The sequence below is a fragment of the Tauraco erythrolophus genome, chromosome 2, assembly GCF_009769465.1.
Source record: "Tauraco erythrolophus isolate bTauEry1 chromosome 2, bTauEry1.pri, whole genome shotgun sequence".
NCBI classification, from domain to species: domain Eukaryota; kingdom Metazoa; phylum Chordata; class Aves; order Musophagiformes; family Musophagidae; genus Tauraco; species Tauraco erythrolophus.
Window position 1 is genome coordinate 20,798,258 of NC_141466.1, and position 15,060 is coordinate 20,813,317.

Here is a 15,060-nt window from a genome sequence, read left to right on the forward strand (position 1 = left end):
TCTAAGGGGTGACGTGCTAAGGAACACACTGTGTTCAAACTGTTCAAAGCAGTGCTGTTTGGTAGGTTTGAATGCAACCTCTTTGTTTTATTGTTTCTCAAAACATAGGCTTGCTAGTTTCGTAAAGTATGTGTTTTTTTAAGAACAAATCAAATTATGTGTATGTATTAGTAACATGGAGACACAAGTGATGTATTATCAAGAGTTTGTGGGCTGTGTTCTCTGCTATCATGTGACTTCCTTTTTTTCCTTTTGAATTCAGTATAAAATCAAAAGTATTCAGGATTTAGTGAGTTTGAAAGGTTCTGATCGTCGCAATTTACTACACTTTCTAGAAGATAAGAAATATGATGAAGTTATGGCTGTCCTTGGCAGCTTTCCGTATGTCACTATGGATATAAAACCACAGGGTAAGTGGGAGGTCCTTTTGTTCTGTGTATGTCGCTCTTCTGACACTTTGATAGTCTCTTGGCAGTAAGCTTTTGGAGGATGCTGAAACACAACTCACTGTTATTTATGTGGCCTGGAAATGACATAATTTTTTGAGTGGTGGCCTCTTGTACAGGAGATTTATAATAAGTCTGAAGAGATAAAGTACATTGGAACTTTTCACAGATCCCCAAGCCAGCAGTAGTTTTCTCCTACAGGATCTTATCTGATATTTCATCTGTCGATTTAATTTTTCATGAGCAATGTGGAATTCTGGTTGAAATACCACTTTTATTAGCTATCTTAAAAAGTTACACTTATTCCAGAATTTATTCTCAGCTTATTCCAGCATGGAGAGTCCTTTGAGATGTTTGAGTTGGAGACCCTGATGACTAAATATTCATGGGTTCCTTTTTGATAATCCTTGTACAGTTTTTATATCTGGCAGAATTTGTGTATGCTATGCTTAGCTACCTTTTGTGTGCACTGTTTCAATGAATAATAATTCATTATATATAACGCTTTTCATCTCTGAAGATGAGGGAGGTACGTTGTTAAGGAGTTCCTGTTAGGCAGCCTTTCAGTGGAGAGTGAATTGGTTCTGTGGTCTCCTTTACTTTGTAGAAGATCAGTGCTAGTAAATGTGAGATATTTGAAAGGTTGTTCTAATACTTGTTTCTAATGTATATTGTTACTGTGGTATTCAAAATGTGATGTTTTTTTTGGGTAGCCTAGTTTGTAGTTTGGCTTATGCATAGTCCACTGTGAGAAGCATGAACATTAATGCAAATATCCATTAAGCTTGGTATTTCTAAATGTTATTTACATGTGTTTTGTAAGAATAAACACACACAGAGGATTGTACACAGTCCTCTTAATCTACTTAAAATTTGGTCTTGTAGTACCTTCCCATATTTTGACAAGCAACCCTTTTCTGCCTCTAGTCTTCCTTTGTCCCACAACTGTACTTGGGTGTGGTATGGAGGATTAACCAATGCATATGCTTTTCTGTTTAGCTTGGTGTCACCATTAGATAAAATACATATGTAAAACTAGTGAATAATAAAACTACTTTCTTAGGGCAGGCAAGGGGAATAAAAATTTTTACACTGGGATATAATTGTCTTCCTCCCTAACCTGGGACACTTTCTGGTTCATAGAATGGAGATATAAACCCCTCAGTGACTTTCCTGTGGGTATTATGTTTGATGTTTTAGTTAAAATAATCGTTGCTGTTCTTTTCCTTTGCCTTCTATTTAAAAAAGAATTAAATGCATGATTGTTAATGTGGCATAGAAATTGAGTTGTTAATCATATGAAAGTCAGGAAAATCAAAGTTATGATTCCCAAAACAAATATAACAAGGTCCCTTTGGTCATGTATGGTATTTCATGTTCCTAAAGTTTTATGTGTTAATATATAATGCACAATATTACAGAGTTATGGTTCCCACAGCAGCTATAACTTTGCATTTTCTAACTTTCATGCAATTAAAATTTCAAACTCAATGTTGCTGTTTTACAGTTTGCTGAATTAGCAGTCCTCATTCTGATGGTATAGTTGAGGTTGTAAGAGACTTATTTAATATTTTTTTTTTAAATTCTGAAATTTGTATGCTTATATTTAGACATAACAGAAACAATTTTTAATGGAAAAAAAAGGCTTTAAAGAAGTTTAATAGATGTGTTGCTTTTCTTTTTACACTAGTTTTGGATGATGAAGACAGCAACAATATTACAGTAGGTTCTCTTGTCACTGTTCTGGTCACACTAACAAGACAGACCATGGCAGTAAGTATTAAGAATATTTGTTCTTTCAGGGTAACTGCAAGTATATACTAATAAACAGGCATTGCTTCTTTGCGAGCTAACATACAGTTTTGTGAATATAACTGTAAAATGAAGATTTGAAATGGAGAACTTGTGCTCTTAATTGTCTGTTACATTTTTTTATTTCTGAATGAGAAAGTTTTTCTGGAATCAAACCAAAGTTCAGTCTGACCGGTTGCAATTTTCTAGGCAACAGTAAAAGAATATGGCAAGTGATACTGCCCTGAGGTTTGTAAGTAACAGGAAAAAAGACATTTGAAAACTTAGTTCTTGAATGATAATAAAGTATTCACTCAAGTCCTTAGAACAGTGTTTGATTTCATTTTATGTGGGCTCATAATGTTACAGATATCTTGGGTATTTTAAACACTTTTATGAAAGAAACTCAGTCCAGCAGCATGCAGAATATACATGATAAAAAGGAGATACATTAGTGCCACATGAAGAAAGTAGACTGCCGAATGGGTAGCCAAGTGGTATAACCAAAATAATAATACAACCTAGTTGTTAAACTCCTGGCTTGTGCTTATTATTTAGCATAAAATGTAGTAATGGCTTTCTTTGAACAAAAAACTTAGTGCACAGAAACTAAACAAACTTTTACCTAACAAAGCCTACAGTGTCAATTTTTGCATCTGCACTATTCAGATAGTTGTCTAACTAAACAGGAAATCTGAGTTACGCCCCTAAGGCAAGGCATACATACAAGTATGGGTATAACATTTGAGGATCAGAGTAGCTGTTGAAGCCAGGTCAGCAGAAAGCAGTCTGTATGTGTAAGTACTATGATCGTCTCAGTGATAACTGAGGATGCAGCAGGTAGAAAGGAAAAGCACTGTATCACTATGCTGGACCTTAAAAATGAAGGAAACTGAGAATTCGGAACATATGGAACCGTACTTAGAAATTAATTGCAACATCTAACAGCATATAGAAAACTCATTTAAGAATTTTTCTACGCTAACTCCACTAGCCAGTTTGCCATTGAGATACATCATCTAAAAACTAAAGCTAGCCTTTTATATGATGCTTTTATGTGGTGGTATCTCTTACTTGCCATCTTTACATAAGATAGTTCGTTATGACAGGTTTGGTTTTTTTTAATGGCATATAATTTGTTTTGAAGAAAGAAATGCATGAAAAAATTGCATTTGCATAGAGAAGTTCTAGTTTACAGAATACTAACATTGTGTTTTGTCTTAATGTTTCGTATTTTTGGTTTGATTTGTTGTCCTGTGTCCCTGAGTAGCAGTGCAGCTGTTGAAGTTTTTAATACTCTGGCAGCTGGAGCCGAATTTGCATTTTATTACTGCTTACTTTTGTGATACAGGATTTCTATGCGTATAAAACAAGTAGATTCTTTGGAACAAGATGACATGCTGTGATGAAATTTCTTTGTAAAGCTAGCAGTGGAAAAATCCTAGACCAAATGTTCAAAATAATGTTTAGTTTTGATCAGTTAATCTCCTGTTGCGTTTGCCACTGATGAAGGAACCTGCCAACTGAGTAAAACCTTCAGACTTGATTTAGGTGATTTAGTTTCAGTTCAAATATAAAATAATCATTTGCTCTTTTGGTACAGAAAGGCATTAATAGTTTTCACATCTTTCTCTAACCAGGAAGTGTTTGAAAAGGAACAGTCTATATGTGCAGCGGAAGAGCAACCAACAGAAGATGGGGTAAGTGAAGAATGAATGCTCCTCTTCCTAGCTAGAGAGAACTTTCTTTCTGATCTTGAGTTGCTTGAAAAGCACACGTTTAGCACTTTTTTCAGAAGCACCTACTGAAGTGCCTCTTGAGCTATGCTTTCTAACTTTAGTTCTCAGCTTAAAACGCTAAAGTACAGTGAATGCCTGAAATAAGTGAATAGAATAAATATTTCAAATACTGCTTTCCTACAGCAAGGAGATGTCAACAAAGTTAAGAGCAAAGGATGGCAGCAAAAGAATAAAGGAACCAAGAAAGCTTCAAAATCAAAGAAAAAGAAGCCGTTGAAAAAGAAACCTGTGCCACCTTCATTGCAGCCACCGAAACAGCAGAAGCAAAAACAAGCTAATGGGGTAGCTCATACATTCATTGATATTTTAGTATTTTGTTCAGTTTATCATTCCTAATCTGATGGATTTCTTGTATCTGTATATTACATTTCATTCTGTGCTTTTGTGAAGCATATCTCCTAAACTAGTATTTTTTTCTTTACATTTAAAAATTGCTAGTAAAATGATCAAGGAACCACCACAGTAATGTTTCCAGGTGTCTTCTGAAATTGATACTCAATGACTTCATAAGTCTGTCTTCATAGTCTCTTCTTATTAGTTCTTGCTATGCTGCCTTCTGAGAGGTGAATTGTTCTGTGCCTTCCACTTTCCTTTTAAAGGGAAAAAAAATGAAAGGAGAGACTTTCTTTTAGTAAATTAGATAACTTTAGTAACTTATGCTCCCACTGAATGGTGTTTTCCCCACTTCGTGGGCTATGTTGTAGGTACTTTCTTTCATTCTCTCTAATTTTCTTATGACTTTTTGAAATGCGACCCCAGAATCAAATACTGTTTTCTTTTATTCATGTTGTGGATGCCGTATTGAGAAGGAAAATTGCTTCCTTGCTCCTCTTAGCACGAGGTGAAAAGCATTAATCTTCACTGTAGACGTACTCTGTAACGCAAGAAGAGCGTAGATCAAAATGGGAGATAAGGGCTATGACCTTAAGACAGCTGCTGTGAATGCTGTGTGCTACAATAATGCAGACAAACTAATTTAGAGATTTTTTTTGTGGTGATTTTTTTTTTTCCCTTTCCCATTAGGAAGTAGTTGTGAAAGAAGAAGAAGAGGAGATCTCTGATAAAGGAAGTGAATCTGAAGAAGAAGAAACAAACAGGGACTCTCAAAGTGAAAAAGATGATGGAAGTGACAGAGACTCTGACAGAGAACAAGATGAGAAGCAAAACAAAGATGATGAAGCTGTAAGCCTTACTTTTTCTTGAAGGGTAATGTTGCCTCTGGGGTTGAGAGAAAATGCATTTTAATCCTCTAGCAGCCCCTCAGGCTAGGCAATACTAAAATGGAGTAGTATCAGTTCTCTAGAGGTTTTCAGACCTCATTCCGACATAAGAGCTTTGTGATTGCAAGTCTGTTTTAGAGAGCAGTGAAGGGTCTTTGCAGCATAGCCAGGGAACTTAAAAATGACATGAGAAAAATAGCTTAACTGCAGGGAAAGACTGTGATGTTTCCTTCAGTGTAATTTAATTACTAGCTGCTGCAGATTTTGAGATAAACTCTCTCCTTTGAACTTTGTTCTTTACATGCAGTGGCTGTTGCATTCTGCATAATGCATACTATAAGCACGCAGTAGTTGAACAAACTTGTACATGTGCGTACTAAACTCTAACTGTTAATAATTTAGTCAATCATTCAAAATTGTAATTGAGAATGAGACATTGTGGTGGTAGAGGATTTCTGCACCACAGGTCTTACAGCAGAAGACTTGAGAGTGACAGCTGGAAGTCCTGTACAGGGTGAGAATAAGTTTCTAATGGGAAAAGAATCAAGCTTGTAATTGGGACTCGCACAGCTCAGACAGTGAGTGTTTATAGACAGTGCTGTAGAATTGAGTTTTGAAGAACGTGTGCAAGCCCCACAGATCTGTATTTTGGTTTTGTTGGATTTTTTCAATATTTACATAAATAGTCTCTTTAGTTTTACTGTTGCTTGATTATTTTTTTGCTTTTAATTGTACTGTATAAATTAATCTGTGTGCCTTTCACTTTTATAATGCGTAGTGTAGCAGAAGAACTTGTCATGTGTACCACTTCCACGGACTAAAATTTCTTTCTTTTTTTTTCTAATGCAAGAGATGGCTAGTAGTACACAGTAACTCTTTAAACTTGTCTTTGACAGGAGTGGCAAGAATTACAGCAAAGTATACAGAGAAAGGAACGAGCCCTTCTTGAAACAAAGTCAAAGATAACACATCCCGTTTACAGTCTTTTTTTTCCTGAGGTAAGTAATAGAAGACATTACAGTTGTGAAACATGAGAATTTTATATTTTTACTGTAAATACTGGGCTTCTAAAGTCTAATACTTGAAAAAATTGCTAATTTTCATTTAAAAAAAACCCACTTAATTTATAAAATCCTCCAAAACTCCTTCAGATACTTTCCTCAAAACTTTTAATGTATTATTTTTTTCTACTCAGTTACCAGAGATTTGCAAACTTGTATAGAATTTAAGGTTCTTTTTTAATGGCAATAATGAATTTTTTTCTGTTGATCTGCTACATATAGATAGATAGATTCAGAATGAAACCTTTCAGATATATAGGGATCTAATTTATAGTCCTTTTCTCTTTCTTTTCTAGGGAACATGAAAGCACAGTGGTTGCTCTGATCTAGAGTTAAGGGTAGAGTATTACTTGCTCTCAGGGATGTATTTGAGAGTGGTGATTTAGTATAGTAGATAGGCTGAGGTGTCTCTACAGCAGCCTTTGGTGTTGAAAGTATGTTCTGATATATCAGTTGTTACTTATGCTAACAGCTAACCACTCAGTAGGTGTCTGAAAACCCATTACAGCAATGAAACCTTGGAAGATGGGATTTTTCAAAGCGTGGGTTTTGTGTTCTGAGCAAATAAGTTATGTCTTTGGGAGGTGACCAGATTGGAACCAGGAGGAAGGAGTATTTGGCCATGCTTTCTTTCTAGGCCAGTGGTTCAGAGGATTTCCTTTGCTTCCCTGCTCTCTGACTAGTGAACTAATCTAGTGTTGTGATTTAGCCCTGCCAGCAACTAAGTGCCACACAGCCACTCCCTTACCTTCCCCACTCCCCAGGAATGGGGAAGAGAATTAAAGGGGAAAAGCAAAGGATACCCATGGCTTGAGATAAGAACAATTTAATAATAATAATAATATATGAATATATATATATTTGTATAATGATAGTAATATATACAAACAAGTGATACACAGTATAGTTGCTCACCACCCAGTGACCAAGGCCCGTCCCATCCTGGCTAATAATGCTGAAACAGATAAGTCCTGACACCACAATCCTGGATGAGCGAGAGGCCTGTAGAGAGAGAGAGCATTCCAAGAGACCAAGTGAGAGAGCCCCTGGCAGACCAAAGGTCCTTCTTTCCAGTCAGCCCTTATCTATATTCTGGGCATGATGTTGTGTGATGTGGAATACTCCATTGGCCAATTTGGCCCTCAATCCTAAATCTAAATTCAAATCATAAGGGGAGTTGTGGGCCCTTTGTCCCAGCCATGCTCCCCTTAACCTGCACACTGTCAAGAACACATCAAGCTGAAAAGTCCTTGATCTCTCAGTGTTATCAACATTCTTCTCATAACTAGTCCCAGACTAATACCAAAACGCAGAGCTCTTTTGGCTGCTAAAACCAACTAACTCTGTCCCAGCTGAAACCGAGACATCTAGGACCTCTTCTCTCTCATTGTGCGATCTCCAGTAACGAGGAGGGAGGATGCAAGGCTTATGCTTCATCTTGTGGTTTAAAGGAGACAAGTGAGATGGGGAAGAACAGGAAAGCATGAGAAGATAGGAAGACACTCTGTATATTTGCCCCCCAAGGTTCTTTATGTCTGTGCTCTGTACAGCTTGTTGTGTGTGCAAAACATACTCCGTTGTCCCTATGCTTGTGATCATACTGTTCCTGCTGTTTTTACTGAGTTCTGCCATCATTAGAAAGCAAAGCATGGGAAGCAAGACCTGTTGCTAAGAGGCCAGACAAGATATACAAATAACCAAAGATATTGTTTTCCTGAAGGCCTTAGGTGAGAGCTGTGTGGCCTCACGACATCTGGTTTTGCAACGATTGATCTTAAAGCTGTATTTTCCTGACAATGTTAGGTACCTTCCCATCTCTCAGTACAGCTTCCAGCAGTACACCAGCATAACAGAAAAAGGTGTGCTGGCATTCTGCTCTTCTGGCTGCCTTAGATCATGTCAGACAGGTAACAGAGTCTTCATACCTCCTTGCTGCGAAGGCAGCTGGCTCTGGTCATCAGTCTAAGCCCAAACAGTGAGTATGTGCTATGCCCGCTGCCACGGGGACACCAACTATTTGTATTTCTCTTTTTTCTGCACCGAGGGTTCCTTCAGAGACTTTGCTTATACTTACTCTGTACAAAGCTACGTAAGCTTCAGCTCGGTGTAACCAAGCTGCTGATAGCTTTTATGACAAAACCTAAATACAGTACTATACTTAAAAAAAAAAATAAAATTAAAATATCTAGGGCTGAGCTGAATACTTGGACTTGAAAGATACAGATATATTATCTCATGGTACTGCAGTTGTAAACTTTCCAGTCTATCTTCACTGATTTCCTGAAAGTTGAATGCAGCTGTACTTAGTGCTGTAGCTGCAGTTGGAGCATGTTCAGATAGGGCTGATTTGCAATGTCTGAAGAACAAAGCCCATCATACTCTCTGGGTGTTTTTTATCTGTGGTTTAGTATTATGCGTGTTGTGGTCATGGCCAATTCAGAGATGTAGAGTTAAGAATGAAATGCCATAGTTGTGTGAACCTCTGTATTTCCAGAAATTTATGGATGTCTGTGTTGCTGAGCCTAATATACTTGTTCTCAGAAGGCAGCCTTAACACTGCTTCATCTAAGTTTTTGGGCAGTTGATTACTCTGCCAGAGATGCATCTTTAATCTATGCAGGTTTCTAAATAATTATCTTTCTGCTCCTTCATCCATGGATCCAGAAACTGCACAGATTGTAGTTTTGACATTTTTAGGTAGAAACTGGCCCTGGTGTTCCAATTTCATGAACATACTGGTTCCTTGGCATGCCAAACCTTGCACCCATCTGTTAAAGGGCATTTTGCCCACTTGCTTGTTAGGTTGCCAGATTCTCACAGGCATAAACTTTAAATTCCACCCAATGAGAGAGAGGAAAATGACACTCTTGCACAGTTGTCCTTTCTATAAAAAAGCAGTGGCACTTTGAGGTCAGGAGCTTTACTTTCAAAAAGTTTACTCTGTAGATTCCTTGGAGCATTAGATCAATAAATGTTGTTTGTTCTAGTATTTCTTTCCTCCCTTAGCTGTTATTTTTACCATTTTTAAATGAAAATCTAGTTGACAGTTTTGATCCTTGTTCTAAAAAAATATATTCCTTGCCATTGAGAGTGATGGAAACATAAAAGATGTATAGTACGTCAGCACAGTGTTTTGATAACAAAAAATAATGTATTGATACAAATGCAGATCCTTTTATCTATGGTCAGAGTCCTCCTAGGCCCAAAGTAGGTGCTTCTGGAATTGTTCTAGCTTCTGTAGTTCTTGTTCATCTGTACTACTTACACTGTTTATCCTTCTATTCCTAGAGGCCCCTTGGCTTGGAAATAAACACTTTTTCACTGCATAAGATTCTTCTTTGCTACAGCTGTCAAGCAGATTTATTGTTGAAACTTACAGATAAAATAACTTATGTCTTGTAATTACATGGGATGGTTTTTCATAAAGAACTTAGAATAGTTGTAAAAGGACTACTTAACTCGACAAATTCTGGTCTTAAATAGTATATGAATAGGTTGTCCTGTTCTCAGTGCCTGTTCTAAACACGTGAAAGAGTGCTGTTGCTTTACTGTGATGCAGTTGCTTTTGCTTTTATACACTGTAAAATGACCATTAATATATTGAGTTAATTTTACACTCCTCTGCTCTGGGACTCAACAGTGCTAGTCAGGGTGTTTTGGTTGCTGGTCTGAGTGTCTTGCCGTTGTAAATCTGTAGTTTGCTAGTTTAATATTTCAGTGAGATGATGGTAATTGTTACTAGCATAACGATTAGTCATTTCAAAAGAGGAAAAAGTGTTAATTTAGTTTTTGTAATTTTTCAACTTGTGTTATTTAAATTTCAGATAACCAAACATTGGCTTCTAAATGTCTTTTTTCTTAAAAAAAAAAAAGAAACCAAAAAACCCCAAACATCCAAACAAAATACGCAACCCACCAAAACTACTGAACTTTTGACTCTCAGTAGAGACAAAAATTCTTCATGTTCTACATACTAACAGCATTTGCTTTCCATCTGTGGAATTCGGAAGGTGTTCAGTGGTGGTGTTAAAAGTCCACTGTATCCTTTCATTCAGTCCTTCTAATACTGTTAGATTAAAAGTGAAACAAAACAAAACAAACACTTTAACATGGCACTGAAGCAACTACTTGAGTGTTGTTGGTGTAAAAATATAAAAATTGGCTTCCCAGTTTGGAGCTTGGCTTGTAACTGTCATAAAATGCATGCTTTAGGGCTCCATTCCGTTGTAAAACTGATTGGTTACCAGACTGTCAAGGGTGGGTAAAAAATGTTTTGGCACATAGTTCAGCAGTCTCTGGATTGTCTGAAAGGTGTGGGTTTTTCCTCTTTTTTTTTTCCTGTAAGGGTAAGATTATGTTATGACTATTACCTATCTACTAAAATACTTCTTCATAAATATAAAATCATCTTCCCCCCTCCCTCCCTACTATTCTCACTTTTTTTTAAAGAAAAGGCTTAAGGAAGTGAAGGAACAGGAACTTTGCAGTACTAAACTAAGAACTTTGCGATAGAAAAGGTTTCAGCTTCTATTGAAACAAAGTGGGTTTTGCCTAGAACATGTGCCAGAGGGTTAACCAAAAAGGGATGATGGTTAAATGAAGAACAGTTGATGTTGAAGAGGTATAGTCTTTCCCACTTGAAAATGGTTGTGTCTGTGGGGCCAAACTGCACCACAGCCTTAAAAAAATCTGACTCCAATTGAAGGATAAACTGTTATCTTTGTACAGTGCCGCTGTCTTTTATGAAGGACTGCACTCAATTTCATTTAGTTTAGGAACTCTGCTTAAGTGCCTGCAGCAGCAAGATCTTTGAGACCTATAGGTATTTTGAAAGCTGTGTGTGATAGGCAGCAGTTGTTGGGCATCCTTTACAAATACCAATATTGTCTGTGGTTCATGCTTCTTTGAAGTGAAATCTGAATTCCATGTCTGAATTCCAACTTCCAGCAAATTCTGCTTTTTGGAGAGGGACAGAAGTGGGGTAAAACATACTTTCCTGGAAAAGATTGTTTACTGGGAAGAGTACTCCATCTTTTGGCATGCCTTGCTTTATATGCTGGCCTTTTTATCCAGGCTGGATTTCTGTTGAAGGACCCATGGTCGTATTATGTTGCATGAAGTTGCTCATTAATCCTCAATGGACACGATTCTTCAGAATGGTTCCATGTCTTACATGGTAGCTTAGGCTGAATATACAGGATGAAGCCTTTGGGAGACCAACAGTTACTTGTGATAACCTGTTTGCTTTCATTGTGCAGTATATACTATGTATTTTATTCATACATATCCATCAGTTTAAAAAAAAAAAAAAACAAACAAATGACCAAACACAAACCATCTCCTTTCAATCTATATTCTAAAGACCAATGAATCATAATTAGCTGTTACAAAGTGTAGGGGGATCATTTTATATGACTTCAATAACCTTGTGGGTTTTTGTTTGTTTTCTTTTATGAAAGGAAAAACAAGAATGGTGGTGGCTATATATTGCAGATCGGAAGGAGCAGATGCTAATATGTATGCCATATCACGTTTGTACACTAAAAGATAAAGAAGAGGTGAAGTACTTGAAGAATTTTCTTTTGGAGTATTACAAAACTGTACTGAAGTGTCTTATGATATGCAAATAACACTTAGATTTTATTTTTTTCATACTTATCTCTTAAGATGGAAAACAAATTTTACTCTCCTGATAAAAGTAGAGAAGAGCCTTTTAACTGTGAAAATTGATAACGGAGAAAGAAAAAATAATTTAAGAAGGCTTTCAAGTTTCTTTACGGAATATGTTTCTTTTCCCTGATATCAAAAGCTGATGAAAACCAGTATTTGTACACAATGATCACTCTTAAAGTTATTCAAATGTGTGAGAAATACTAAATGTTCTTTTTCTGTGAAGCAGAGGCTGTGACAAATTAATTAGCCTCAGCTCATAGGAACCTTTCTGAGACTGTAACCTTTGGCTGTGTTCTTTGCTTTTCTAAAAATGGACATTTGATGTATTTTGTTCTTCCAAACTCTATTTTATGTTCAATTTCATATAACAGTAGAATTAAGCTAATACTTTCAGCAGACTAAATATTTTAACCTGTTTGAGTTTTTGAGATTTAGGAAGCATACAACAGGGTGAAATTGTGTGCTTAATGTAGAGTTAGTGGATCTAATTCAGAAAAAATGACTCAATTATTCAGCTTTCGTGGAAGGTAGTGTTGGGTATTCTGTCTCCTTTCTGCGTGTACTATATTATGTAGAGATTTTCAAAGAAGTGTCACTTGTAAGAAACTAAAACTTTTTAAGAAAAAAAGTATTATTCTCTAGTAGTATTTATTGCTTATAGTGCTCAGGTGCTTGTCCTAATGTGTCACTTGAAAGCAGTAAGAACTCACGGCGTGAATTCTGTTGTAGGTAGAGCTGAAGTTCCCAGCACCAGGCAAGCCTGGAAACTATCAGTACACTGTTTATTTAAGATCGGATTCATATATGGGATTGGACCAGATTAAACCATTGAAGGTGATGTTTAATTGTGTTATATATTTTTATTACATTCAAAGCTACTTCATATGACTACTAAACCCCCCAAGTTTCTATTATCTTTAAGAATTCAAGCTGTCCTAATTTTAAAATGGCAAAGAGGGACTTACAAGTGGTTTCTACCTAATGCCAGTAGTGGCAATTTTATGATGGATTAAATGGGACTGAAGTCCGTGATGCTTTCCAGTGCTTCCTATTTTAAGTCATGTTTTTCTCACACTTATTCAATCTTTGCAGGATGGTTGGCTTTGGCTTTATACCTTGAGGTCTGCCATGCCGTTTCCCTGCCCTTAGTCCTAGATACATCCAGTTAATGAGAAAAAGCTGGCATGTGTTATTTCTGGAAGCAGTGGTTGGTGTTGTTTTGGGTTTTGTGCTAGTTAGGGTTTGGGTTTTTTTTAAACTATCAATTTCATGGTGTGTCATTTGTTTTGAGGTTTGTTTTTTAATTTTCCCAAATTGGTGTGTATTGTCTCTAATGCTTTTCCCCCCTCTTTTCTTTCTTTATTCAATTACAGCTGGAAGTTCATGAAGCAAAACCAGTGCCAGAAAATCATCCACAATGGGATACAGCAATAGAAGGTGATGAGGACCAGGAAGACAGTGAGGGCTTTGAAGACAGTTTTGAGGAGGAAGAGGAAGAGGAGGAAGATGATGATTAAACAGTACTATTAATTGACTACAGTATCTGCACACACTGCAAACTCTTGGTCTGACTGTGGAACTGTACAATAACCAAGAAACACAGTACAGAAGCTTTGAGGAGGCTGAGTTTAATTTTTCTTTACCAATTAAGAGTGCATTATATAACTTCTCAGTGGAGGTGAAACAAATCTGTTGCCATTGATACATCTTGGAATATGCTTATGGCTCGTTAAAGCCTTCAAATGCAGGATGGTGCGTTTGTTTCGATTGAAAATAAAAGCTTTTTTATTATAAATGTCCGAAAGTGTGGGCTATGTATTGTCTGATCAGTTTAGGGTCCAATTTGAATAAAAGGTACTGTTAGCTAGGAGCAAACTTTAAATCGATTTTTCTGCATTAGGAATTTATTTTAGAAAATGTTTTGGTATATTTGACATTACAAGTCTCTGTTGATTGAAACAACATCTGCTCAACTTTTGAACTTGATTGGTTCTGTGGTATTCATTGAATATTTTGCTGCGATACTGCTCACATCATTCATAGCTTAAAAAAAAAAATCTGTTTTACTTCACTTGATCGTTATAAATTGGCATCATACTCATTGCCACATTCCATATATTCTGGAGGGCTGCTTTTTTTAGGACTGTTGCCTTTTTATGCCCAAGATTATAATGGAAATCCTAAACTTTCTTGACTCTGCCATAGGATACTTACTAATGGCTTAAAACATTTTTAAGCCTTTATTTCATCAGATCAGCAGAAGATCTGAGTCTTTTGATAAACAAAACGTCTGAAAGCAATCTTGGGACCACGTGTTACCGAAGTTGGTGGCTTTTGTGTAATACCTTTATAAAAGGTACATGCTGAAAGCCGAAGTATATTCTTAACTCTGAATCTACCTGACGTTGTCGGAAATATTTAAAGGTAAAATACAACATGCAAGGAGGGCATGTTTTGTATCAATTTTGAATTCCCATCAATAAACTGGACATTTTGATGGCTGTTTGCATTTGTAATAGTGTGCATCTCTGAGTGTTTGGGTTTTTTTACCTCAGTCTCCTGCAGGGCTGTGAACAAGACAGTGATTCTATCCCTATGCCTGTTTAAAAAACCAAACAAGCAAAACAAAACAACCCACAGGTCTAGTTAGAGAATAAATTCAGGGAGGAGAGAATCAGGGCTGTCAGTGTATTGCATGACTTGACAAAAGCCACGGATGGATTCTTCCTTTTCTTCCTCTCAATAAAAAAAATAAAATGAAAGTGATTAATTAAAAGCTATATTTCTATATTTCAGAAATACATACGAGTGTTCTGCAAGTAGGATCAGGTGTATTTCTGTCCCTATATTGAACTATGAAAATGCAATGCTGTAAAATGTGACAAATTGTCATGCAGGAAAATTTCCATCCTATGAAAATTGCCCAAAGCCAGAATAGTTGCACACTAATTTGTGACCTTGTTTTTTAGAAAGGGTTGTCACTTTAAATGCAAATTTACATTGTTATATTCTTTGTAATTGCAATAGTTGCAAATAAAATTTGAAAATGTTCTAAACAAGATTACGGTAT

The 15,060-nt window shown here is 36.4% G+C and overlaps 1 protein-coding gene across 2 annotated transcripts in view; it reads left to right on the plus strand.

The window, feature by feature from the left end:
• SEC63 (SEC63 protein translocation regulator) overlaps nucleotides 1–14,521 on the plus strand; it is a 65,249-nt gene extending 50,728 nt beyond the window's left edge. Inside the window, exons 13-21 of one of the 2 annotated variants that reach the window (XM_086608133.1) lie at nucleotides 263–410; nucleotides 2,137–2,219; nucleotides 3,878–3,937; nucleotides 4,160–4,345; nucleotides 5,060–5,218; nucleotides 6,153–6,254; nucleotides 11,777–11,875; nucleotides 12,720–12,824; nucleotides 13,364–14,521. In XM_086608133.1, coding sequence (XP_086464259.1) covers nucleotides 263–410; nucleotides 2,137–2,219; nucleotides 3,878–3,937; nucleotides 4,160–4,345; nucleotides 5,060–5,218; nucleotides 6,153–6,254; nucleotides 11,777–11,875; nucleotides 12,720–12,824; nucleotides 13,364–13,507 — 1,086 coding nt within the window. In that variant the 3' untranslated portion in view covers nucleotides 13,508–14,521. The remainder of the gene's footprint in view (nucleotides 1–262; nucleotides 411–2,136; nucleotides 2,220–3,877; nucleotides 3,938–4,159; nucleotides 4,346–5,059; nucleotides 5,219–6,152; nucleotides 6,255–11,776; nucleotides 11,876–12,719; nucleotides 12,825–13,363) is intronic. The other variant, XM_086608134.1, reaches the window with a different exon arrangement.
• The last annotated feature ends 539 nt before the right edge of the window (nucleotides 14,522–15,060 follow it).